Source organism: Penicillium canescens, assembly GCF_028828765.1.
Source record: "Penicillium canescens strain IBT 15451 chromosome Unknown utg000004l_segment0_segment0, whole genome shotgun sequence".
Classification (NCBI taxonomy): Eukaryota; Fungi; Ascomycota; class Eurotiomycetes; order Eurotiales; family Aspergillaceae; genus Penicillium; species Penicillium canescens.
The window spans coordinates 4277204-4302052 of record NW_026703966.1 but is presented as its reverse complement, the minus strand read 5'-3'; the positions used below and the strand labels follow the sequence as shown (position 1 = coordinate 4302052).

The window sequence follows — 24849 nt, the reverse complement described above, 5'->3', positions numbered from 1 at the left end:
ACCACCGTCGGCGGTGATGGTCGGCAACGGCGCCGTGACAACCCCCGGCCAGCCAGACCAGGACATTGAAAATGACGTCCCGGGCAGTGTTCTCTCCGACACGTTCTCGATCTCGCAGCAGTCACTTTCGCATATGCCGCACTTTGGCTTTGATCATTTCGTTTCCAACTTCCCGCAGGAGCTCGGCGAGTTTACTGCCATTCCTTGCTTTGAACCTGATGCTCAGAATGCTAATGGTATGCCTGGCGCTGAGATGAAGGCTCCTAGCGGTGAGCCTGATCCGCACTGGTTGCAATTCATGAAAGGTTGATTACTGTACTTGATTTGCGTTGGGTTGGACTTTGTCTTTGGATTCTGATTTACTGTTTATACCATTTTGCGACTGCTAATGCTGTCTTCCTTGTTGAATCTGATGTCTGGCGAGATATATATAAGGAATCGAATGCTGATTATTTCCGATCCAGTAAATTCATAACGTAACGTTCCTTTTTAGGCTTAACAAGAGGAAGGAAACAATACCTTAAATGGGCACCCAATATCTGTTCTTCCTTATGCCAATACTTCAATTCCTTCATAAATGTACATAAATGTACAAAATAACCGTCCTAATCGAACGTAACCTTCTTTCCTGCGAACGCAGCGGTAGTAGCCTGCTCCTTGGCCTTCCGCTTGGCCTCCCAAGAAGGATGCAATGGACCTTCATCCTTCTTCGGCGCAGGCTTAGGCTTGCCTGCAGGAGCATGCCCATCATGCCGATTCTGAGACCGTCCTGAGCCACCACCAAATCCACCACGTCGACCACCTCTTCCTCCTCTCACACCATCAGTAGCTCCCCGCTTGGTATCCCAGCCATTGTCTCGGCCACCATACTTCTGAGCCATCTGTTCATTCTTGACGTGGTTTGCTGCCGCGCCAAACTTTTTCTCCCACAACGCCCGACGTGCCTGCTGGCCCATGCGGTTCTTGCGCTGGGGCTTCTTTCCAGATGTTTCCTCATCGTCCGTGGCTTCTTCTGAACCGGACCAGTAGCCGCCCATCATTAGAGATGGAAGGAATGTTGTATCCTTCACCGGTGCAGTCGAGCCCTTGGCTGCCTTTGTTTTCTTGGGCGGTGGAGAACCCTCCGTTGAGAAGTCCGGTGATGGAGACCGGGAGATAGAGTTGGAGATGTCATCTACGTTGGAATCCTCTTCTTCGTTATCATCGTCATCATTGTCACCGGATTCCTCATCGGCCTCATCCTCAGAGTCCGAACCAGGAGCAAGTCGCGAGTTAAATTGTGAAAGATCCTCGCTTCCAGAGTCATCTCCATCAGAGATCTCGAGGTCACGGGAGTCCTGCTCGCCGCGCCGAGGTTTTAACGTCGCTCCTTCAGATTCCGAGTCCGATATGTCATCTGTTCGCACCTTTTTCGGCGCGGCCTCCTTCTTGCCATCCTGCTTGCCCTCCTTTCCAGCTGGCGCATCGTCCACTCTCAGCAGTTTCCGAATACCGGCCATAAGGCCCGGCATCTCCTTCTGTACGGGTGTAGATTTGAATAGGCGCGCGAGGATATTGGCCTCCGCGGTATTCTTCGGTCCATCCAGTGGCACTTTCTTGACTTCCTGGAACTCGCCAAATGTCCGCGTCTCTGCAATGCGCTTGGTCTTGATAAGTTGTTTGAACAGGTATTTTTCGGAAACGGTGTGGTAGTTGAGTGTCTATTCAAATGAGACGACATTTTTAGTTATCAAGGTCTTCATGAAGTATCAAACACCATTGTTAGAGCTCGTGCGAATAAGACCATACCTTCAAAGCTTCAATCTCCTCCGCCAACCGCGCCAATGTCTTCATGTCCTTCTGCGACTTCGCAGTCTTCTCTCGCCGGCTGAGCTTCTGTCGCTCAAATCCGCGCGACGTCTTCAGCGCGCGAATCAGGACCTGCACTCCGTTCTCGAACATTTGCGTCAAGCGGGTGCCGTGGATCGACATTTTGCGGGTGTCGCTCGACCGCGCGGGGCCGTTGAGCTCGGCGAGCTTGCGTTTCGGCATGTTGAGTGGTTGTGAGAGAGTATGGGTAGAATGTAGTGCGAAGGAAAAGTAGAGGAGATTATAGCGGTGGAAAATCGAGGGCCGTTCGACGGTCGCGGATCGTTAGGTCGTTCGATGTTGCCGTAGCTTAATTTTTTTCTAGGCGGAGCCCGCGCCAAGACAACTCCAATGAGATCGCGAAATCTATCATATTTGAATGGACCAACGATTGTTGGGCTGGGTTTCGTATTTGATCGAATGATTTACTGTAGTACACTCGGACTATTTTCATAGTCTTGTAAGACTAGACTACGTTATATGTTGTATTACGTATTCTCTTTTTTGCTTGGAACAAAAAGACCATCGATTAAACAGACGGATATGTACATACAGACATGGCAAGGAAAATGATACGCATACAGCCCTCTTCTATTTCTTTTCTTCTTCCTTCTCCTCGGGCTTGGGAGTGGGGAGCTTGAACTGTGGTTGTATAGGTTAGGACATGCTCAGTAACATCTCAAAGGACAAAACTTACAGACTCGGGAGTGCGGTTCTGACCAGCACCAACGGGCTCCCAGGCGGTAGAGCCGCTCTCAAAGTTACGGAAAGCCTGGGTGAGCTCAAGGGGCTCAATAACGATACGCTTCTTCTCCTCGTCGTAGCGCAGCTCAGTATAACCGGTCAAGGGGAAGTCCTTGCGCAGAGGGTGACCGTCGAAACCGTAGTCGGTCATGATGCGGCGCAGATCAGGGTGGCCGCTGAAGAAGACACCGAACATGTCGTACACTTCACGCTCGTACCACAAAGCACCCTCGAATAGACCAGTGACACTGGGCACGGGGGTGGCCTCGTCGGCGTAGGTCTTGACGCGGATACGAGAGTTGTAGCGGACACTCAGAAGGTTGTAGACGACCTCAAAGCGCTGGTCACGGGTCGGGAAGTCGACACCGGTGATATCGGAGATCTGGGTGAACTCGGCGGAGGTGTGGTTCTTCAGGAAGCTCATCACGGGGACGACACCGGCGGGGGCAGTGTAGACGGTGAGCTCGTCCTTCCAGACAGTGAATTGCTGGATGTATTTGGGCAAGCAGGACATGATGTATTGTCCGTACTTGTGCAGGCCATCGGCCATGGGCTGGTACTTGTCGGTAGGGTTGACGACGGGCGCACGCAGGGGGCCCTGGGCTGATAGAACACGCTTCGGTTAGCTCAATTGACATTATAGGATTGACATGTCCAGTTCACGTACGCGAGCCGCTGCGCCTGGCGCATGTTTTCAGGTTCCGGTCCCGGTGTTGTCGAAGCCTTAGGAGCATACTGCAGGGAGGCTGAGGAAAGGTGCGGGCGGCCATGGACCTCGTGGCAGGTGCCACGGAACGTCCAGAACCCAGGCGCATCAAGGAGCGTGCGGAGGCCATTGTGTAGAGCGAGCAATGGCAGATGCAACGGGAGGAGGGGACGTAAGTCGGATTGCGAGAAACTAGAGTGGTCGACTCCTTCAGTCACGTGAAGCTGATCTAACCACGCTAAACGCCATCGGGTAATGCCAGCAAAATGAAGCCGCGCTTCAATTTCCTTCCTTTCTTCTTTCCCGTTCATCCTCTACATATCAATCAATCTCCTCCTTTTTCTCTGTCCTCTCTTACTATCCCCCTCCGCTTACACTAATCGCCGCTTCCCTTGTTTTAGTTTCGGGGGCGTTTTTTCTCTCGTTTCTCATCCGTTCGGCGTTTGAGATCTCGTCTCCCTCTCCGGTTATCACACATCCCCCGCGATAATGTCGAGCCATTCATTGATCGACTCCGTCATCGACGATGACGATGAGTTCTGGTATGTGAGCCTTGTTCACAACGCGCGATTCGAGTACTGATCAACCCACAGCCCCCTTTGCATTGAAGAGTTCGATCTTTCCGATAAGAACTTTAAGCCATGCCCTTGTGGGTACCAGGTATGTCTTTCGCCATCGTTCACGCATTGGAATCCATGTATTGGGGAAACGGGACCACTGTCTCTTCATCCACCTTGACCTCGCAGTCCTAACATGTGAGTGATATTAGATTTGCCAATTCTGCTACAACAACATCAAAACCCACAGCGAAGAGGGTCGATGCCCCAACTGTCGACGCGGATATGACGAAAGTACTATCCAGTACAAGATTCCCGACGCCGAGGAGTGAGTCTTTTCGTGCCCAACGACACCGCCCCGCCTCACCCAACTAACCGGATTTTCTTCTCTCTAGGTTCAAGGCAGATTTGGCGCTAAAGCATCGCAAGGCAGCTGCAGCAAAGAAGAAAGAAGCCGAAAAACGCGAAATCGAAGCTTCCAGTCGCAAGAATTTAGCCGGTGTCCGTGTTGTCCAAAAGAACTTGGTCTACGTTATCGGTCTCAATCCTACGATCCGAGACGAGAATCAGCTTCTCCAAACGCTTCGTGGGCGCGAATACTTTGGTCAATATGGCGAAATCGAAAAGATTGTGGTCAGCAAGGCGAAGCCCGGCGGCAACCCGAACCAGGGCATTGGTGTCTATGTGACTTTCTCTCGCAAAACCGATGCTGCGACATGCATTAATGCCGTGGATGGATCCGGAAATGGCGATCGAGTGCTCAGAGCGCAATACGGCACGACCAAATACTGTTCGTCTTTCCTTCGAAACGAACAGTGCAACAACCGGAACTGCACTTTCTTGCACGAGACCGGCGAGGACAGTGACAGCTACAGTCGCCAGGATCTTTCCTCTATGAACACCATCTCTACTCAACGCCAAAACCTTCCTCCTACCCCCTCGAGCGTTCCTGCACATGTGAGATCCGCTCAACCTATCTCTCATCCGATGCGCAGACAACCAAGCAAGGATGACTCAGTCAGTGGTCGCTCGGGCGTCCCAGATGGCCCGGCTCTACCATCATCTGCTAGTTGGGCCAATAAGGATGTTGCAATTCACCGGACCAGGAGGACTAGTCTCACGGGCAGTCAAGCATCTAACAGCCCGCGGCCTTCAAACGTTAATATTGCAACCCCAATCGAAGAGACAAAGCGATCCGAGAAGCCATCTCCAATTTCTCAGGAACCTCAGCAACCAACTTTACCAACCGATCCCCAATCCCCTGCCGCGGAGCCACGTCCACGTGGAACCAACAAGCCTCCAAAGCAACCAACACCATTTGATAATTTGTTGAAGGATATTACATCCCCGCACTTCAGATTCTCATTCTCTACAGCCGAAATGTCCGAAGAAGAGGTCAAGATGATCGAGAACTATCCGTCTTTTATCGATCCGTACGGTGGCGTCAAGCGCAGAGCTATGCGTGAGAAGGTCGAACAGGAGCGTCTTAACCGGGAGCAAGAGCTGCTCCAATCTGTTGCGGCTGAGGAGGACAGTCGTGAAGCTGGCAGCCTTCAGCTTGGCGGTGAACCGGAGGATGCCAACCCCCCGCGTGGCCGCCAGACCCGAGAGTCACATGGTGCTATTCAACCACCTTCGCAACAGGGCACCGCAGACAACTCGACCGTCGGATCTCCTGTATCTGCGTCCAGCCACCAATTCCAAGGCCTGAACCTTGCTGGGCGAAGCCTAACACCCCTCCAGCAACAGCAATTGATGTTACTTAAATCCGCTGGCAACCAACAAGCCGGTTTGGCCGACCCTTTGAGCTCCGCTGCTCTGGATCAAGCTGCTCAAGTCCGCCAGGGACTTCTGCAGAACCAGATGGCCCAATTCAATGCGCTGCAGGCAGCACAGAACCGACAGTCTTCCCGATTCTCCTTCAATGAAGCCGGCTCGAAGAACATTCCCAATGCACGCATGTTGAGCCAGATGCAGTCCGCAAGCCCCAACCCGCTGTCGGCCCCGAGCCCTCAACACAGCCTAGCGAGCGGTTTCTATGCGAGTGGTGTCCAGGGTCCTCCTCCCGGGTTGAAGACGGCCGGTACCCCTCCCATCAGCGGCGGTGGAATGTTTGCCCAAGGTCACGGTTTCACCTCAGGGCTTGGGTCCAATGTCGGCAAGCAAGATGCAACTCCGGAGTTGATGCGCGAGTTACTGCGCGGACGAACTGGTACAAATGTCGGTGGTTTACAGGGCCAGGAGGCAGCTAAGCGTGAGTTCATGATTCCTTTCCTTCAACAGCACAATACCCCACCTCCCATGACTCCCACCAATGGCCTTCTCGGCTCGTTCTATGGGTCCCAGCCAGGCATGCCTGAATCTGGTAACCCACAGAAGCAGAAGAAAAAGGGAAAGAAGCACAGACACGCTAACACTTCCTCCGGTGGAGGTGGTGTAGTAGATCTTGCGGACCCGAGCATTTTGCAAGCGAGAATGCATCAGGTCGGTGCGAATGCTACAGCCGGGCAAGCGTTATACGGGAGTCAAGGTCAAGGTGGGTACAACCCCTCGATGGTGTATGGCGGTGGCATCAGTCGCTGGTGAAACCCCACGGTCATTCCTTAACACATCTTCTCTCATCCCCGCGGTCCCATACATTTCCCTACTTGCTCTTTCAGTCATGACTTTGTTCCCTTGACGGGATTGTTTTATTCTTATGACATGATTTTATCACCCTTTTATTTCCTCTTTCCCAAAGAGCCGGACCTTGCATCTTGTTGTTTCTCTATTTCCGATCAATCTGGCTGCTCGGATTTCTGCGATGGCCGGGCGTGTTTCTGGCGTACTATGGACTCTTTGACTGTTTCTTTTCCCTGGCTGTCTCTTTTACTGCATGTTATTCCGGCTCTTTCCTTATTTCAAGGTGTCTTTGCATTTAATGGACATACGGCATGTCTGGTCTCCCTTTGTATTCGGCGGCTGTGTTTTCCCTTTCTTGTTCTTTGCATCCGGATTTCATGATACTATCTACTGCGTCTTGACGACCGTGGAATGTTTACATGAATTAATGTACGTTAAGATGTCCCTACTCTGATACCACAAGCCGAAACAGGGTCTTATTCGAAATCAGTTTCCACACAGCCGCCGTTTACATAGACGACCTCCCCTGCAACGTTCTTCGCCTCGGGAGTCGCAGCCCATCATGTAATTATTTGGTGTGCTCCGTTTGTATCCTTTTTAGTCCTGCTGCTTAGTCGTTACTCTTCTCCTGGGATTCGTTTTGTCTGCTTTTCACTTCCCTTCCGCATCATCTGCCCATCTCTATCACCTCGTTACGTCTTTGCACAACCGCTGATCGCTGTTCTTTCTAGTCAATGAGGATTTTCCCCCACTCGGCGAACAATCCAAAGATCGTCGACCCGTTGACAGTTTTGGCTTTCTGAAATCTCAGTTGCCCAACGAGTCTACCGCTAGAGCTGGAACCCCGACTCTACCCCCAGGCTTGCCGTTGCCCCACGCTCACCCCTCGACTTCTGCTTTTCAGGAACAGCTTAGTTCCTCAAAGCCGTCCTCACCTGCTCCAATACTGCCGCCTGGCCTAGGTGCTAGCATCTCACGACTCGGTACACCGAATCAAGACCGCGATGAAAACCGTTCCCAGCGGTTGAGTCCAGAACTCACTGTGGGAGGCCCGTTGACATCTAGCCGTGTGAAGGATGCGTCCCAGATTTCCTTTGGGTCGCCAGTACAGAAGCCCGCAAGCAAGGCTCGTGCCCAGCGCAAGATTGATTTGGCTGCTGCTGCTGCTGATGCCAAAGATTCGGCTATCAAAGCCCCAAACGAGTCGGAGCCAAGTTCTGCAGCCACGAAAGGCAGCCCCCTTGGTTTCAGCACACCATTATCCGCCACTACCAAGTATGAACAAGTTCCTGCTCCTGGTTCTGTTTCTGCAATCGGGTCGCGGCCTCACACACCTCAGACGATCGCATCTCGGATGTCTGATTCTCCTGCCCCCCGCCAGCCCCGTATTCTGCGTGTGGTGGAATCAACAAAAACCGAAGCACCCCCTCCGGTTCTCGATTCTCCCTCCGTGACTACTTCTGTCATCGGGGGAAGCAAGTCACGCTCTCGGCGCCAGAGCCTTTCATCTAACAGCCGACCTGACACTCCTGCTGATCACAGTTGGGAAGTCGATTACTATCCCTCCACCTCTGCTTCCCGCGCGAATTCTCCTCCTGCGTCCTCCCGCATCGGCTCTGCCCCAGTTCGGTCCATGACGAAGAGCCAAGTCAAAAAGGAGAGAAAGCAGAAAGCTAAGGAAGCGGAGGCCAAAAGGTTGAAGCCGCACCTGCACCCGAAGAACCTGTCCAAGCTCCTATTATGGGGCGAAAGCGCAAGACCAAGAAGGAACCGAAAACTACTGTGGACACAACTGATAGTACTGCTGCCAGTGGCACCGAGACTATGAGTCCTGCCAAAGCAGCAATCAGCTCGCCGGTCAAGCTGGAGCCCATGGTAGAGATTCCAAAGAAAGTGAAAGCCAAGGAGAAGCCTATCAAGGAACCAACTCCTCCCCCTCCTCCGTCCCCTCCTCCACCTCCTGTTGAAGAGCCACCTCGTCAGAAGGAAGCCCCCGTGGAGCCCTGGCGTACCCACAATACAGTCGAGCAGTTGGTCAAGGATTCTGAGGCTAGTGGAAGGTCCATAAAGGACTTGTTTGTGGAACGGACTAAGCCTCTCCACGAGTTACTTGCTGAGATGCACAAATCCGGTGAGCTGGACCTCTACAAGAGTTCCCTTTTCAACCCTACCAATCTCAGCCAGCGCACCGACATGAAGTGTGTCGCAGACGACTATGATGTTCTCCAGTGTCCCACTGAATTGAACGAGGAACACCGCAAAGCCCTGCTTCGTGGAGAACCAGTTCGACTTGGTGACGAGCGCCTGAAGAGCCGATGCCTCATCACACCTCGCGGCTGTGTGCTTCGCCACCTTGAGCCAGAGGAAGAGGAGCGGTACCTTGAGCTAGAGAAGAATATGGCTATCACCTCTGATCCCTTCATTATTGGAGATGATTCCAGCAACCCCAGTGGCGGTCTGGAAGCACTCTTCGCCAACCCAGAGAAGTTTAACATCTGCTGGGTTGAAGACATGCCCACCCGTCTCGGCGCGACATCCCCGGCATCTTCTCTCGGCGTGCCTGACTCTGTGATTCCACCCAACGTGCTCTCTGCCATGGAGGCTGACAGCACCCGCAACCACGACTGGGCCGTCGCCAACTCGGCAGAACTCCTCAATACTACTCCCGCAGCGGTGCGCTCCTTCGCGGCGATCACTGCTCAGCACATGCTCAACAACCCAGGCATGCTCGGTGCCAACCCGACCCTGGATGATGTTGCCGGGCTCACCAATGAAGAGCTGAGGGACCTCTCTGGTCGTTCCCAGAAGGACCTGGAGCTGACTCGGAAGGAATTGGACTCGCTGGACAAGAAGTTCGCAGCTCTGCTTCGACGTAACCGGAAGCTCCAGCTGCAGGCATTGACATTCGCTGCTGCGTCCGAGTTGTAATCAGTCATTGCATTCTCTCCCGCTTTGGGGGTTTACCGGTTGCCTTTTTAATTGCAGTTTCATGGGCTAGGATAGAACGGTGAATGTACATATGGAGCTGCATGATACCCTGGAAGGTGGGTTCTACTTTGTTATTGATTAAACTTGTATGATTAGCATGAATGTGAATGTATGAACATTGTATAAGTGCCTCCCTAGCTTTCGACTTGCATTGAACACAGTTTCAAATTATTCAAAAAGCAATTGACTAGAATATACCAGGATCTCGCAATTAGCTCAGTTAAGTTCCACAATAAGCATTAGATCACTGCTTTTCGTGTCATCCTATTGTTGCCTATTGTGATGTTGGCTAGCATTAGTGAGTCTTAAGAGAGGGACGTGGTTGCCTATTCAGGAAGGCATTGTTGACTTTGCCCATAAAGTAAACAGCAATCACTCCAAGCGAACCTACCTTTGTTCTCCCCCAATTTTCACTTCCTTTTCTACTTTTTGAAAATTATGGATGAAACCAAGAAGCTTAAGCGTAAGCAGCGGCGTCAGTGCCAAAAAGCAAACAAAGTGAGGCATTGACGTTCGTTGCAAAGGAGAGAAGAGGTATTAAACTGTTTTACAGCGTGCCGGCCGCGCCGCCCAGCAGGCCGAAGAGCCCGAGCACAAGGCGGCTCGTGTCGCGGAGCTCAAGCGGGAGCTCCTGGCCGCCGAGATGGACGCGGCCCGTGCCGATGCTACGATTGCCCGTCTGGCAGTGGCAGAGAAGAAGGAGCAGGTAAGATACTCCCCTCCCTTACCGTGACTTATATACTAAATTGTTGGTATTCGAACAGCTTCGTGCTGCTGTGAAAGGGCGCCCTGCGCCCAAAACCCCGGAGAAGGGCCCCGCAGCCCCCGAGCACCCTGCTGCCGGTGACGCGCCGCCCGCCGGTCCTGTGGTGTCTCCCGCCCGTGCCGCCACGCCCGCCCGTGCTGTCTTCCCCCCCCACCCCCCGACCGGCCGATGCGTCCCTGTTTGTCCGGGTGGCCCCAGCCCCTGTATCCCCCTTGAACGTGCTGTAAGTTCCATCGTCTTACCCATTTCCCCCTTTCTCCCATTCTCTTGCTCCTGATACTTGTGGGTTGAACGGCTCCTATTGCCCGTGTCTTAGCCTCTGAATACTTATGGCTAAGCCTCTGATGCTTATGGGTTAGTTCGCTCCTATTGCCTATGGCGTAGTTGCTGATTACTTATGAGCTGGCATCTGAGTCTTGTGGGTTTGCATCTGGGCCTTAGGTTGACATCTAAAACATAGTATCTAGGGCTCGTGGCTTGGCATCTGAGACCTGTACGCTAGTATTGCGGACTTGCTGGAATCTGGGCTTCATGGTCTTTACAGTATCACAATGGACATGACTGACACGTATCTTATGAATAGGGCCAGTAAAAATTTATTCTTTTTGTGACCGATGAGAATTTGTTTCTTTTCTTTTTTTCCTGAATCGTGCCCTCAATGATACCATTTTTCGAAGCAAACCATCCAACCGTTGTAGTGTAGACCCGAAGAGAGCAAGTCTTTAGTTACGTATCAGACCTCGTAAGTAGGAAGCAAGTATCCATAAAAGGTATTGTGGAATTATGAAATACAATATTGAGATGAGTACGAAACGAATGTAGATGAGCAACCACTGATGGGACTTCCGTCTTGCCAAGCATAGCCAGTTACCACTCACTATGGGGGGAAAAAAAAGGTCAGACAGTGTTGCATTCAGAGTAGGCATTGTTTGATAATCAAATGACGGGATCTGCATTGGTCTCTGTGAATTTCGTCTGAGGTTCAAGAGGCAGTGGTTCTTTAACCACTCGTATTTACTCAGCAATCCGATACGTCTGCGATAACAGTAACAGAGTCTTCATCAAAGTAAACGTCGCTATCTTCTTCCTCCTCGCAAGCCCCTTACATCGCAACAACTCGAATGAGGGCAGTGGCATATTCTCTGGGTTAGTCGTCTTGATCTTGAAGACAAACCCAGAGGGGATCAGTTGTCCGGACTCCACATGCCAGAGGCGAATACCGCCACCTAGGCCCTCGATCCACCGCTGGAGTTGGTTGGGGAGGCACTGGTTTGGAAGATTCTGGCTTGGGTGACTTGGGATTGGGTGGGGCTGGATGATCTGGCTTGGGCCTGCGTGGTTCAGGCATCGGTGACTCTTGAATGTGCCATGCTGAACTCAGCGACGAGGCTCGAATTTGAGTGATTCTGGCTTGGGTGACTCTGGCATCGGTAACGCTGGTATCAGCGAAGCGGCGCTTGTTCGAAAGGCTCGAGAACTGGGTGTTCAGGGTTGGGTGGTTCATTATCAGTATCATCGGCGACGATCAGACTAACCCCGAATTATTCTACGTTCAAGGCAGAGCCACACTAGCCGTGGAAATGTAGAGGATGTTCTGATTGGAAAATAATCGGCCCCTTTGAGAAAACAGAGAGAAAGAGAGAAATAGAGAGGGATCCTCAACAGGCACCCCTGGGCATAAGTCTCGACGCTCTTTCAATAAGGCTCACTCAAATGCATTGAAATCAAGAGCATTGCCCTTGCACCAGTTCCCCATTCCAGTTGTGTCTCCTTCTGCTCTCCATTCTCCACCTCACATCATAGATGTGTTGTAATGCCACGATCGCCATGGACCCGGTACTTGGTCACCGCTTTGCCGGTCCTTGCTCTTCAGTAGCTTCGTGGCGGCGATATGTGGAACCCGAGGAAGATAGAAAATTAGATAGGAGAGCACAGTCAGCGGGCGAAGATATGATTGGATCAAGAGAAAAGAAGTGTCAGCGGGGTTCTCACGTAGTGTCAGGGTCGATACTTGCAGTAGCAGTCCACGGTCAAGCCAAATACTCTTGGGAACGCACTCACGGCAGCAGCAGCATGTACCCCAGTTCCTCAATATAGAAACTTAATCGGGCCGAAATCGCATTTTGTGAGCAAGGAAGAAGTGGGTAGGTAGTTGAGCTTGCGTTGGCTTCACCGAAAGGCTACTGGTCAACAGCACCACGTAGAGGTCCAAGCTCGAGGCTGTTGGATCTCCTGGGACTGCTTTTGGCGTCCCAGAAGACCCCGGCCATTATGGACGGCCGGTATCCATATCCAGGTAGTCAGACTCCGCAACCATCACTCCACAAATTCACTGAATTCGGTGTCCCCCAACACCAAATCCTGCAACTTTGAGGGCGAATTAGACTGAGACCGAGTGGGAGATCGGAAGGGCGTATTTTCCTTAGAAGTATGCCCCTCTTTCACGGGCGAAATCGACCGAGACCGAGTGGGAGATCGGAAGGGCGTATTTTCCTTAGAAGTACGCCCCTCTTTCACGGGCGAAATCGACCGAGACCGAGTGGGAGATCGGAAGGGCGTATATTCCTTAGGAGTACGCTCCTCTTTCACGGGCGATCGGGATCCTGAAGGAACAGCAACAGAGCCTCCATCAGAGTCAATATCGCTGTCTTCTTCCTCACCAGCCCCTTGCATCGCAGCGATACGAGACAAGTTCCACTTCAGACTCATCAATTCCCACGAGGGCAATGGTCGTTTTTCTGCGCTAGACGTCGTGATCCTGAAGATGAACCCAGAGCGAATAACCTGCTCGGTCACCACGTCAAAGAGCCGCAGTCTGTCAGATGGACCTTTAGTCCATCCTTGACGTTGGCTTGGGTATGGGTGCGCAGAAATGGGTACCTTTTCACTTCGCTTCTGCGTTTGATCACACAGAGGCAGCCAGTGAAAAGTGACATCCATTTCAGCCTTATCCTCATTCATCCACACAGGGCGAAAAGCAATCATTGCACGATCCCACCACTGGTGTACTTGGACACTCAGTGTGATAAAATTGGATACGTACTCAGCGTTCACCCTGTTGTCGTTTCCGAGGATCTCAGACTTCAAAGCCGCTACTTGCTCTGGGCCGAAGAACATTTTTAATGTTCCCCAGGTCTCCGATTCAATCTCCTCGCGGTTCAGCTTGCTCGGCAGAATATGTGCGGATTGAAGAGTTGGTTGGCCCAACTTCGTCACGACACACATGTAACCGTCCCGCTGTAGGCTCTAATAGATTATAATGTTAGCGCCATATCTTTCGATACTGTGGATCTTGAAAAACATACAGCACTCTTGCAACTTGCAGTGTCTAGCACCGACACCACTGCAACAGGTCTGGAAGGACCAGCGACAGTATTCGGTACATTGGGCGGAAGTGGAAATAGTGGCGGGGAGATGATCTCTTTCCTCAGCGGGCTTCGCTGGCGCACTGGGATCTTTCCTTTGCTGGGAGACCCGGAACGAGATCTCACAGAAGCGGAAGATGACGCAGTGCGTGGAGTAGCCCGCGAAGCAGGCTTGGATTGCAGTCCTGTTTTCGTCAAAGCCCCTGGTTTGTGCAGAAATGGTTAGCATACGTTTCTGAGCGAAGACTTGGGTGTACTTACAGATACCAGCTATGTCGGAGGCAGGCAGCCTCTTCAATAACAGGGTCAGGCTTGTGATATCTGAGTCACCACGTAGTGATGCGTGTTTCCTCAGCACCTCAATATCGGCGAACCACAGGAAAAAGAAATTTCCGCGAGGGATTTCACAGAGACTTGGGTCCTGTTCAACAATGCGCCGAATCAGGTCCTGACGCTCCGGATCATCCAACTCGGAAAAAACGTGCTTGTTATCAACACTAAGACGCGACATCATGAGAATATCAGGACTGAGGTCACATATTCTGATAAGTAGCTAATGAGTGGGTATGAGAGGCACGTTGGAGAGAAAAGAAAACAAGTGGGGTGGGATCTGGGGATATGGATCCACACCTGCAGCCCTACGAGATGACTCATCCACTTTCTAGCTAGGCAGCCACCCTGACAGAACCTAATTTCCCACTTACTTTAACCTAATAATGACTCACTCAATCTCAATTCATAATAGCAATAGGATAATAACCGATGCGTCGTGACGAAAATGGGCCAACCAACTCTAGAATCGACGCATATCTTGCCAAGCATGACACCCTAAGCTCGTCCTTTGGCGAAGAGAATCGTGTCGCTTTGACGTCTCAGATCTTCGCCCGCACAGCAAGATATACACGGATTATGTTCTCAACTATCTCATACAGTCGGTTCAAGTAGAATCATAGTGGGATCCTACAATTTGTACTTTTCGTCCTATTTCGATCAATGACAAGAAGATCTACGTGATGCACAAGAAGCGAAGTGTAGCGTAGCTAGACCCAAACCAGTGCCTCCCAAACCCAAGCCATCTGCGCGAAATCCACCGGCACCAATACACTCCACAGCAACGAAGGGGAAACACAGACACAGCTACAAATGAATCATTGAACAGCCGAAGGATATATTCCTTACAATAAATATCAGAACATGGCGCTTCGATTATATCGTGACAGAAAGGCTCCATGCACGCCACACACTTGTGACTCGTCGGAACAGATGGCAGATGGCAGATGGCAGTGTTCTCGCGCCGTCTTTTGAGGACTCGCTCTGGCCTGCGTCAGCTGGTGTACCTGCGGCATGAGATTGTGTGTATTCAAAGTTCATCTCGGTCTGCGGTGCAAATAATACCTCTGCGCCAAAAGGGGGCAGGTGGGGGGAGGGTGGGGGCGCTTGAAGACGTTTTTGAAATGTCTCCAGCACCCAGTCCATCCGTGTTTGAGCAGCTCCCCCTCTAGAAAATCAAAGGTTTTTGAATGGCTTCGGGATTTGCTTGATGGGTATTCTGAGCATAATGTGTTCAATTCAATGTGACAATGGTTTGGGAGCCAGGGTGCCCTTTATCACACAATGAGGAGGGTGAGGGAGGTAGGGGCAGAGAGATGTGCGCTCTTCGTTCGGAAACGGGCGTTTAATTGTGCTGAAGGTGATCATTTCTCGTGAAAAGGCGATCTTAAAAGGTGACGATGAGTTCTAAGGATTCGAATGAACTATTACTTCGAGGCAAAGATTGGGTCGTGACTCTGGCCGCTGGAGTTTGGCATCGGTGACGCTGGTCTAGGCGACGCTGGCGCTGGTATTCTATATTTCGCCTGTAATTACCTAAATCGCCATAGATAAGCCTGCAGTATTCGGTAATGACATGCAGCTACTGGACGTGTCCCGATTCTTTACCTGGGCAGATCAAACATCTACTTCTGTTTCAAAATTTCCTGTTATTTTAGTTTCCTGCGACGATAGCGGCTGAATGTTCGAGTGATTGTCTCAGACTATTCCGAATCAGGGCCGCGTTGTGTAGAATTTTCACCCTCTTCCAAGGTTCAAAGATAATAGCGAAAAAAAATAACTGTAGATGACTAGTAGGCTAGGAGGAATACAATAAGCCGGGAGAATATCTACCCCAGCGCCAGATCTGAAACCAAGAATTAAGGGGATCTAGTCAGGGGTCGTTCTGGCGTCAGCTGCATGTACGGGTGACGACTCGAAACTATGATCAGAAACACATCGACCGAAATAACTTATATCTCCGATGATGTACGGAGTCTCCACACTTTAATCGGGGAAAGAACTGCAGGGCTGAGTGACAGTGAACGAGCTGCATATCACGAGGCACTCTTCGGCGTTTGGAAGCTTCTCGTACTCACATTCCTTCCAATTTCAAATATGGCCAGAACTTTGATGAGGGCTCGGCTTCATCCCTTCGGCATTTTGCATTGGTTCATTCCTGATCCTTCGGTTTGCTATAGCCCTCGGATGAATTCACAACATGTACCCTTGGCCGTTCTAGGCCACATGAAAGAAATTCCTTCATGCCTTTTAAGGACATTGTTTGTTTCATTGAGTTTAGTGGCTTATGGCACTTTCAAGTCCTTATTTGGACTTGGATACAATCGAAATCCACAGCTCTTGTTGCTTTTGTCGGCTTTCGAGGTCTTTATTCCTATCGTTCGTCAGTGGACCCCCTGTCAGGCTGGTAATTATTTGATCTCGCATCTATAAAATACGGATTCCCCCTGAAGATAACATCCTTCATCATTGTGGTATTTACAATTCTACTGCAGCATCCACTACAGCACTGAATTATTTGATCGAGCTTCTACAGCCACATTGTACCCACAAGGGCACGCAAACATGCATGGGATCTTTTCTACCATCGCCACGATCTTCACCCTGGTGTCGGCCGTTCAATCTGTCGCTGTCTTAGTACCTCTATACACCTGGCCCGGCACAGATTCCTGGCAACCGGTCTATGACTCACTGGAGGCCAATCCATACACTACATTTTATCTCATCGTCAACCCACAAAGCGGCCCAGGGAGCACAGAGTTCCCCCAAAATATCTTTATCACAGCCTTTGCAAAGCTCAACAGCTACAGTAATGCCAAACTCCTAGGCTACATTTCGACAGTATATGGCAACAGGGCCATTGCAGATGTCGAGAGAGAAGTCTCCGTCTACTCCAACTGGGCCTCCTACCAAGGAAAAATATCGCCGTCGACGGAATCTTCTTCGATGAGGGATCGAATGGACAGGACACTACCAAGCTCGCGTACTACCAGCAGATCTCAAAGACTGCCAAGAATAGCCACCTGAACATCGTCATCTTTAACCCAGGTGCTAAGATTATGGCTGATACCCCGGAATGGTTTGCTGCCGCCGACTTTATTGTTGAGTATGAGAACACTTGGGCCAACTGGGTCTCTCTAGCCCCTACTGAACATCTTTCGAACATGGAGTACTACCACAAGATCGCCATCATGTTAAGGGGGCTCCTGGGGATGCTAGCATTACCGATGTCGCTCTATTGGCTACCAGTATGGGCCTCGGTGCTATCTATCTGACTTATGACAATGACTATATGACTGACCAGTCTGTACTTTCTGTGTCAAAGGTTGCTGTCGGTGTTGGTATGGTCCCTCCACAAGTTGGAGTCCCCCAGCGAGCTGGGCACCGCCGAGAGGCTCACTAGTTTCAAGGTTTCTTTGGTTTCTTTTTTGTTGTCTTTTTTCTTGTAAACTTTCTTTTTTTACTTCATGTTGTTAAAATACAATATACAACTTTAAAAGCATCCACATTTCCATGTAGTTTACGATTAAGATTCCAATGTAGGAAAGGTTCTAGTAAAGTGACTTTCTTAAATTTTATGTAGAGGTAGCCGCCATGTTAGGACATTCTAGTTCAAACACTGTAATCCAAATACCAGTATCCCTCACTCCAACCCCTTAGCCCCGTCCTTGTAAGGCCGCAGATCATACTCATCCGGATAAGTCTCCAGAATCCGCTTCAGCTCCGACATTTGCTCACGCTGCTCTTCAGTAATCTCCTCATAAACATCCCTAAAAGCCTCCCTCAAAGGCGGCTTCTTCTCACGCTCAGCCTCTCCAAACTCCTTAAGCACTGCCTTGCGCATCTCATCCCGCGTCTCCTTCTCTTTATCTTCATTCCAGAGTCCCTGGTTCTCAAGCCACTTCCGCAGCCGAATAATGGGATTATCGCGACGCTTCCAGTCCTCGACTTCAACACGGGCACGGTATGCAAAGCTGTCATCCGAGGTACTGTGGTGCGAGACACGGTAGCTCATGGCTTCGATGAGCACCGGGCGTCCTCCATCGCTGAGAGCTAGACGTCGTGCTTCTTTCATTGCTTCATGTACGGCAAAGACGTCATTGCCATCCACTCGGATCGTGTCGATTCCGTATCCCACGCCTCGACTTGCGATTCCATCGCCGCGGTACTGCTCCAATGTGGGGGTTGAAATTGCGTAGCCGTTGTTTCGGCATAGGAATACTACCGGGCATGATCTAGTTGCGGCGATGTTCAGTGCGGCGTGGAAATCTCCTTCACTAGCGGCTCCTTCGCCAAAGTAACAGGCCACGATGCGTGGATCCCGGTTGGGGTTTTGGAGATCTTGCAGTTTTAGAGCGTAGGCTGCGCCTGCGGCTTGGGGGATTTGGGTTGCTAGAGGTGATGAAATCGTATGCTATGGATTTGCCCAGGTGAGTTAGCTGAGATACATAATATTGTATCAAAGGGGAGGTACGAACCATGCGAGGGTAGTTTTGTCCATAATGGACGGGCATGTTCCGGCCCCGACCTGTGTCATTGCAATTGGCGAACAATTGACTCATGAAATTCTTTAATGTAAATCCCCGTTGCTGGAACACTCCTGCTTCACGGTATTGTGCGAACACCACATCGTCTGGTGTTAAGGCGGCGGCAGACCCCACGGTGATACCTTCTTCGCCGGCGGAAACCTGCATATATTTGTTAGACAAGTCATATTCCCTTGTATAATATTACAACTTACCATATAGAAGCTCAGTCGACCCTGCCGTTGTGCCTCGAACATGACCACATCCATGACGCTAACTACATAGAAGTCAGCCCCTTGATTCCGCAATAACTGAACACCATACTAACCAGACAGCATATTTTTGTACCACGTCAATACCTCCTCATCGGTAACATCAGGTGCCGGTCTTGTCTTATCAACCAATTCCCCATCCGAGTCCAACACTCGATAGGTAGGAATAGCGGGCAGATCCGAGGCTTTGAGGAAGGTCATGTCGGTGGTAAACTTGCTATTAACCGCGCCGGGAAAGCGAACACTGCAAACACACGTTCCAATTAGCTCTTTCCTATACCAAAATACCAAGTTTCGAAAGTCCCCTCACCTGTCCGACCCAGGCCGCTGTGAGATAGAGCTACCCCATCTCCGTGCGGGGGAGGTGTGTGCTGTAGCTGCAATCTGGCTGCGAACAAGCCCGCTCCGGGCTAGGAGTTTCATAGACATCTTTGAATGCCGTGATATTAACATGATGGAACTTTTTCGTTGTATGAAAGGGGGGAATGCGGGATGTAGTCGGTCTTGAATGTCTGGGGCAGATGCGGAGAGACTCGGTTGGCCGCGGGAGTGACGCCAATGCCGACGCCAACCGAGTCTGTGAATTCGCGGGGAGTTTTGATCTCGGTATAAATTAGGAGATGGACAACATGGAGCAGCTTTGTCTGAGTGTAGAGCGAAACTATGTCTAATCTTATCTGCTATCTGCTTCTACTTTTCTGATTTAACGTTATCTATTATGTTCAGACTATATGTCCTCTTTGCCGAACATACCCTTCGTCATACCTGCAACTTAACAATCCTTGTCGGTAGTAATTCAATGCCTATAAATCATTTTATTAATTGTAGGGATTATATTTATTCATTAAAATGTTAGTTGGGGGAGGAGGGAGGGGGGGGGCTACACATGGTGCTGCATTGGTCCGACTTCGGCTCTTCAAAGACAGAAGCATAGGATAAATCGTGTTCAAAACCTGAATAATTTTTATTGGAAATATGCAAGACACTAGATCGAGCTTGATATGAAGATATGGACACCACATGGTACTATGGGACGGGTCATATATTTGTCGCTTTTGGTAGCTTTGGACAAACTTGAAGCTCAGGCACAATGGCAATGAAAGGGTAAAAGACCCTGAAAATTATCCTGTGGCGTCAAGTGATCCATGGATGTAATCCAAAGATCGTACCTGAGAGAAATCAAAAAAGAAACTGGAGAATGTTCGTTCGTCATCCTATGACGGCAGATCTCCACTATTACTTCCCTGCTGGACCCTATGACATAGCCGCAAAATGCTTCACCCAACAGTCAATCGCCTATATTTCTCTGTCTTTATGTCTATACCCTTCCAACTCATATAGACATACATTAAACACCATGCTTGACACCGAAAACATCCAGAAGGTATTAAATACCGATATCAGCACTCCCATCCCAGAGCGCATGGTCACCAAGATCACATCCCTACCACCATTCATCGATATACCAGGCGTCCAAAACTTCCGTGACCTGAGCCATGACGATAACAGGTTGCGTCCGGGCTATGTATACCGATCCGGTAACATATCAGATGTAACGGACTCCGGAAAGTCCATAATTGCCAGCGAACTAGGAATCACCACCATCTTCGACCTGCGAAACGAAGGCGAGCGACTAAAGGCCCCGCCCCCTTCGCTTCCCGGAGTGGACACGATATGGGTGCCATATGGTGCGCGACCAGCTACTTTGAATCTGCGGGACTTCGTTGGTGACGACAACGGCGCGACAGGATTCGTGAAGATGTACTCTGGGATCCTTGAAGCTGCAGTTCCAGGATTCACTGAGGTCTTCAAGCATATCCGAGATAATCCCAATGACCCCTTCATCTTTCATTGTTCTGGTAAGTGCCTGTGCGTCGTTGTGTTCGATTTGTGTGCTTGCTTGTCCTCGGTTTGATGTGATAGGTGCTGATTGCACCTCTACTATACAGCTGGTAAAGACCGCACAGGTGTGCTCTCTTCTCTCATCTTGCTTTTGATCGGTCGGCCCCACGAAGAGATCATCAACGATTATATCCTCACTCGAGTTGGGTTGGAAAGTGCACGCAAGAATCTCATGGAGGCATTTGCCCTGAACATGGATTCTGACGAAGTAGATATCAGCCAACTGAGCCCCGAGGCTCTTGGTATGCTCGAATTGTGTGGTGTCCGGGCCTCTGTAATGGAAGCCTTCCTGAATTCATTCGAGAGTCAGTATGAGAAGGGCGTGGAGGGGTATCTGACGACGAGACTCGGATTTTCGGCAAACGATGTATCGACAATGCAGAAGAACCTGACGGCAGTTTAAGGGAGCATTGTCGGATGTAAATGAAAAGGCATTTGTATACTAGATCCCACAGCATGGGGTGCATTTTAAACTAGACCAAATACACGAGGTTACGGTTGTCAACACTTTACCGTTCAGCACTTCTTGGAATCAAGGGGTAGAATCCACATAGCGGTCAATACAATCTTATAAATCACATACGGAGTAGGCATAAATGACCTCTACCTTGTATCTCACATGACCTAATGAAACAAGCATTCACCCGGCCGCTATAGTTCCACGACCCCTCTCGACCTCCGCATAGTTCCTCCACCATCACTGCAGATCATCGCCTCCGCCCGCCGCCCAGTCCATTCTTGGAGATTTGGGACTTTATCCCCGGTTACTCGCAGCTCACCACTGCTACCGTTGCGTTTCCCCGCTCGCGAGAGGGGCGTAGCTGCAATCAAGTCCATACTTCTGGTGTCGGCAAGTCCTTAGACCACACACCACACACCCTGTCACTTCATTTAACCGGAGTGGCCGGGAAAATGTACTTGGTGGGTCTCGTCTGCTTTTGATTTTACCATTTGTTGATCGGCGACAAATGATAAATTCTTTGCTTTCCCCCGGATCGTTAGCGGAGCGTTTCGGTAATTTGCTTGTGCAGTTTACTTGGACTTTTAGTGCTGTAATGCATCTCTGGAAGCAGCTCGTGCTAGCTGCGCTTCCGTGTCTCCCATCTGTTTTTGGACAGAGTGTTTTGGATCTTAGCGGCGATGGATGGACGGTTAGTAGCAAGGCGCTGAATATTAGCGTTCCTGGTCGTGTTCCTTCGCAAGCACATTTAGATCTATTTGCTGCTGGTGCTATTGGTATGTTTACCTCAAGTCAACTTGTGAATCAGGAATCTAATAACAACCATACACAGATGATCCGTTAGTTTGTCTTGGTCAATTCTTATATCGTCTCAAAACTAACATGGATTATTTCAAAGTTATTATGGGCTGAACGACTTCAACTTGCGTTGGATTGGTAACAACAATTGGACTTATACAAGCAAACCAATCCAAGGCTTGTATGTACTGCTCGCTATGTTCTGGTATTCTGGCTAACTATTCGCAGGTCAAGTAAGTCCAAGTCGTCTTGGCTTGTATTCAATGGACTAGACACCTTCACAACAATCGAATTTTGCGACCAGTTCATTGGCACCACCGATAACCAGTTCCGTCAATACACCTTCGATATCTCCGGTGCTTTGAGTAAATGCAAAGGCTCGCCAACTGTGTCCATTAACTTTGGAAGTGCCATCAAGATTGCCAACGAGATTGCTGCCCAGCCCGATGCTCCAGGTGAGTGACCCAAGGGTCACCTAAAGTTCAATTCTCTAAAGTCTATTCAGAATGGCCCGCCGGAGTTCAAGGAACATTTGAGTTCCCTAACCGCTGGTTCATCCGCAAAGAACAATCCGACTTTGGCTGGGATTGGGGCCCAGCCTTCTCACCAGTTGGACCATGGCAAAATGCCTACCTCGTACAGTTCGAACGCGAGGAAGGTGCATACGTTCTCAATACCAACCTTGACATCTATCGAAAGAACCAGGTCAACCATGTCGCGCCCGATCAGAGCCAGCCGTGGGTTGTAAATGCCAGTATCGACTATCTCGGCTCTCTTCCGAGTAAACCGTCCATGGCCATTGAGATCAAGGAGCTTGAGTCGGGCAAGGTACTGAAGTCTGGATCACTGGACAATGTTGTCGTGACTGGACGGACTATCACCGGTAAGACCATGGTCGACGCAGATGCAGCCAACCTCTGGTGGCCTACAGGCCTAGGCAAGCAGAACCTGTACAATGTCACAGTTACAATTCAGGATATCCATCAAGACCTGGCGAGTGTCACTAAGCGCACTGGATTCCGTACCATCTTCCTCAATCGATCAAACATCACCGAAGAACAATTGGCTCATGGTATTGCTCCAGGTGCCAATTGGCATTTCGAGGTCAATGGCCGTGAATTCTACGCCAAAGGATCCAATCTCATTCCGCCGGATGCTTTCTGGCCCCGAGTTACCGAGGCCAAGATGCAGCGACTGTTTGATGCGGTTGTCGCCGGAAATCAGAATATGCTTCGAGTCTGGGCTTCTGGTGCTTACCTTCCGGACTTCATGTACGATCTTGCGGATGAGCGCGGTGTATTGCTATGGAGTGAGTTCCAATTCAGCGACGCTCTCTATCCGACAGATCAACCGTTCTTGGACAATGTTGCGGCTGAGGTTGTCTACAATGTGCGCCGCGTCAACCATCATCCCTCGCTTGCGTTGTGGGCTGGTGGAAATGAGATCGAAAGCTTGGAATTACCAGAAGCCGAAGAAAAGGCACCGGAACAATACGCCGACTACGTGGGTGACTACGAGCATCTCTTCATCACATTAATCCTTCCTCTGGTTTACGAGAATTCACGATCAATTTCATACATGCCCAGCAGCACCAACAATGGTTTCCTGGAAGTCGACCTCTCCGCGAAAATCCCTATGGTTGAGCGCTACAAGAATGGCACAGACGCCGAGGGATATTACTACGGAGATACTGACTATTATAACTACGACAGCAGTGTAGCCTTCGACTTCGACGGCTACCCAGTGGGAAGATTCGCCAACGAATTCGGCTACCACAGCATGCCAAGTCTACAAACCTGGCAGCAAGCCGTAGACGACGAAGACCTCCATTTCAACAGCAGCACGATCATGCTCCGAAACCACCACTATCCTGCAAATGGTCCCGATACCCACAACTACAAGAACACATCCATGGGCATGGGAGAAATGACCCTAGCAGTGCAGAGATACTACCCAACCCCCAACAAGCACGACTCCGTCGCCAACTTCAGTGCGTGGTGTCATGCAACACAGCATTTCCAGGCAGATATGTACAAGTCCGAAATCCAATTCTACCGTCGCGGTAGTGGAATGCCAGAGCGCCAGCTCGGCTCTTTGTATTGGCAGCTAGAGGATATCTGGCAGGCACCGACATGGGCTGGGATCGAGTACGACGGCCGCTGGAAGGTGCTTCATTATGTTGCTCGTGACATCTTCCAACCTGTCATCGTATCTCCTTTCTGGAACTCTTCTACCGGTGATTTGGATATCTATGTTACATCGGACCTTTGGGACACTGCTCGTGGAACTGTGAATTTTACTTGGGTTGACTTGTCTGGCAAGCCGATCTCAGGGAATGCCGGGACGCCTAAGAACAAGCACTTCTCTGTTGGGGCTCTGAATACTACTAATATCTACTCGACTAACTTGTCGAAACTCTCTCTGGCGAATACGCGGGATGCTGTTTTGCTTATTGATTTGATTGCTCAGGGTCATCTTCCCAATGCTGAGAGTGAGGCTTTGACTACTTTCACGCACCGGAATCAGTTTACACCTGTCTATCCTAAGGATCTAGAGCTCAGGGATCCTAAGCTCAGTCTATTGCATGATGCCAAGACCGGTGCATTCACTGTTGAGGCGAAGAGCGCGGTCTCGCTGTATACATGGATCGACTATCCTGCTGGTGTGGTGGGATACTTTGAGGATAACTCGTTTACTTTGGTCCCTGGCGAGAAGAAGACTGTTAAGTTTGTTGTGCAGAAGGATGAGACTGGTGGGAAGTGGGTGGATGGTGTTACTGTGCGAAGCATGTGGGATCAAACCACCCGGTCCTGAAAAGTACATGCATAGGCTGAGCTCTTTTCGATAATCGAAAAATTGATTCCTTTCGTCTATGTTATAGTACATCTGTTATAGAAATGCAGTCTGATTCGCTCAAATATCAAGATTCAATACATTCATCATTAAGGTAGTCTAGTATAGTCTA

The 24849-nt window shown here is 50.3% G+C and overlaps 11 protein-coding genes across 11 annotated transcripts; 6 read left to right on the top strand and 5 right to left on the bottom strand.

Moving 5' to 3' along the window:
• Nucleotides 1–16: 16 nt before the first annotated feature.
• On the top strand, nucleotides 17–310 carry N7446_006996 (uncharacterized protein; the record flags this gene model as incomplete). Its single annotated transcript, XM_058515742.1, has 1 exon — nucleotides 17–310. One exon carries the CDS (start codon nucleotides 17–19, stop codon nucleotides 308–310), a length of 294 nt encoding a protein of 97 aa, XP_058372920.1.
• A 295-nt stretch (nucleotides 311–605) lies between these two features.
• N7446_006995 (BUD22 family protein) lies at nucleotides 606–2031 on the bottom strand (the record flags this gene model as incomplete). Its single annotated transcript, XM_058515741.1, has 2 exons — nucleotides 606–1700; nucleotides 1789–2031. 2 exons carry the CDS (start codon nucleotides 2029–2031, stop codon nucleotides 606–608), a joined length of 1338 nt encoding a protein of 445 aa, XP_058372919.1.
• Nucleotides 2032–2439: 408 nt separating this feature from the next.
• Nucleotides 2440–3428, bottom strand: N7446_006994 (complex I 30 kDa subunit family protein; the record flags this gene model as incomplete). The annotated part of the gene is made up of 3 exons (XM_058515740.1): nucleotides 2440–2490; nucleotides 2546–3195; nucleotides 3260–3428. 3 exons carry the CDS (start codon nucleotides 3426–3428, stop codon nucleotides 2440–2442), a joined length of 870 nt encoding a protein of 289 aa, XP_058372918.1.
• A 359-nt stretch (nucleotides 3429–3787) lies between these two features.
• On the top strand, nucleotides 3788–9405 carry N7446_006993 (CCR4-NOT core ubiquitin-protein ligase subunit MOT2; the record flags this gene model as incomplete). Its single annotated transcript, XM_058515739.1, has 6 exons — nucleotides 3788–3840; nucleotides 3892–3958; nucleotides 4068–4183; nucleotides 4251–6391; nucleotides 7209–8101; nucleotides 8173–9405. The coding sequence occupies 6 exons, from the start codon at nucleotides 3788–3790 to the stop codon at nucleotides 9403–9405; spliced, it is 4503 nt and encodes a 1500-aa protein (XP_058372917.1).
• A 498-nt stretch (nucleotides 9406–9903) lies between these two features.
• On the top strand, nucleotides 9904–10719 carry N7446_006992 (uncharacterized protein; the record flags this gene model as incomplete). Its single annotated transcript, XM_058515738.1, has 4 exons — nucleotides 9904–9963; nucleotides 10019–10171; nucleotides 10230–10454; nucleotides 10699–10719. The coding sequence occupies 4 exons, from the start codon at nucleotides 9904–9906 to the stop codon at nucleotides 10717–10719; spliced, it is 459 nt and encodes a 152-aa protein (XP_058372916.1).
• Nucleotides 10720–11245: 526 nt separating this feature from the next.
• N7446_006991 (uncharacterized protein) lies at nucleotides 11246–11735 on the bottom strand (the record flags this gene model as incomplete). The annotated part of the gene is made up of 2 exons (XM_058515737.1): nucleotides 11246–11476; nucleotides 11499–11735. 2 exons carry the CDS (start codon nucleotides 11733–11735, stop codon nucleotides 11246–11248), a joined length of 468 nt encoding a protein of 155 aa, XP_058372915.1.
• An 812-nt stretch (nucleotides 11736–12547) lies between these two features.
• On the bottom strand, nucleotides 12548–14122 carry N7446_006990 (HNH endonuclease signature motif containing protein; the record flags this gene model as incomplete). Its single annotated transcript, XM_058515736.1, has 3 exons — nucleotides 12548–13477; nucleotides 13537–13799; nucleotides 13858–14122. Coding segments are annotated over 3 exons (1458 nt in total), but the record flags the coding sequence as incomplete, so codon positions are not given.
• A 2369-nt stretch (nucleotides 14123–16491) lies between these two features.
• N7446_006989 (uncharacterized protein) lies at nucleotides 16492–17329 on the top strand (the record flags this gene model as incomplete). Its single annotated transcript, XM_058515735.1, has 3 exons — nucleotides 16492–16767; nucleotides 16803–17119; nucleotides 17176–17329. The coding sequence occupies 3 exons, from the start codon at nucleotides 16492–16494 to the stop codon at nucleotides 17327–17329; spliced, it is 747 nt and encodes a 248-aa protein (XP_058372913.1).
• A 240-nt stretch (nucleotides 17330–17569) lies between these two features.
• On the bottom strand, nucleotides 17570–19177 carry N7446_006988 (thiamine pyrophosphate-dependent dehydrogenase E1 component subunit alpha; the record flags this gene model as incomplete). The annotated part of the gene is made up of 5 exons (XM_058515734.1): nucleotides 17570–18340; nucleotides 18405–18614; nucleotides 18668–18729; nucleotides 18781–18968; nucleotides 19035–19177. 5 exons carry the CDS (start codon nucleotides 19175–19177, stop codon nucleotides 17570–17572), a joined length of 1374 nt encoding a protein of 457 aa, XP_058372912.1.
• A 904-nt stretch (nucleotides 19178–20081) lies between these two features.
• N7446_006987 (tyrosine-protein phosphatase) lies at nucleotides 20082–21029 on the top strand (the record flags this gene model as incomplete). The annotated part of the gene is made up of 2 exons (XM_058515733.1): nucleotides 20082–20583; nucleotides 20674–21029. 2 exons carry the CDS (start codon nucleotides 20082–20084, stop codon nucleotides 21027–21029), a joined length of 858 nt encoding a protein of 285 aa, XP_058372911.1.
• A 652-nt stretch (nucleotides 21030–21681) lies between these two features.
• On the top strand, nucleotides 21682–24698 carry N7446_006986 (uncharacterized protein; the record flags this gene model as incomplete). The annotated part of the gene is made up of 5 exons (XM_058515732.1): nucleotides 21682–21862; nucleotides 21919–21925; nucleotides 21985–22065; nucleotides 22113–22339; nucleotides 22390–24698. The coding sequence occupies 5 exons, from the start codon at nucleotides 21682–21684 to the stop codon at nucleotides 24696–24698; spliced, it is 2805 nt and encodes a 934-aa protein (XP_058372910.1).
• Between the last annotated feature and the right edge of the window lie 151 nt (nucleotides 24699–24849).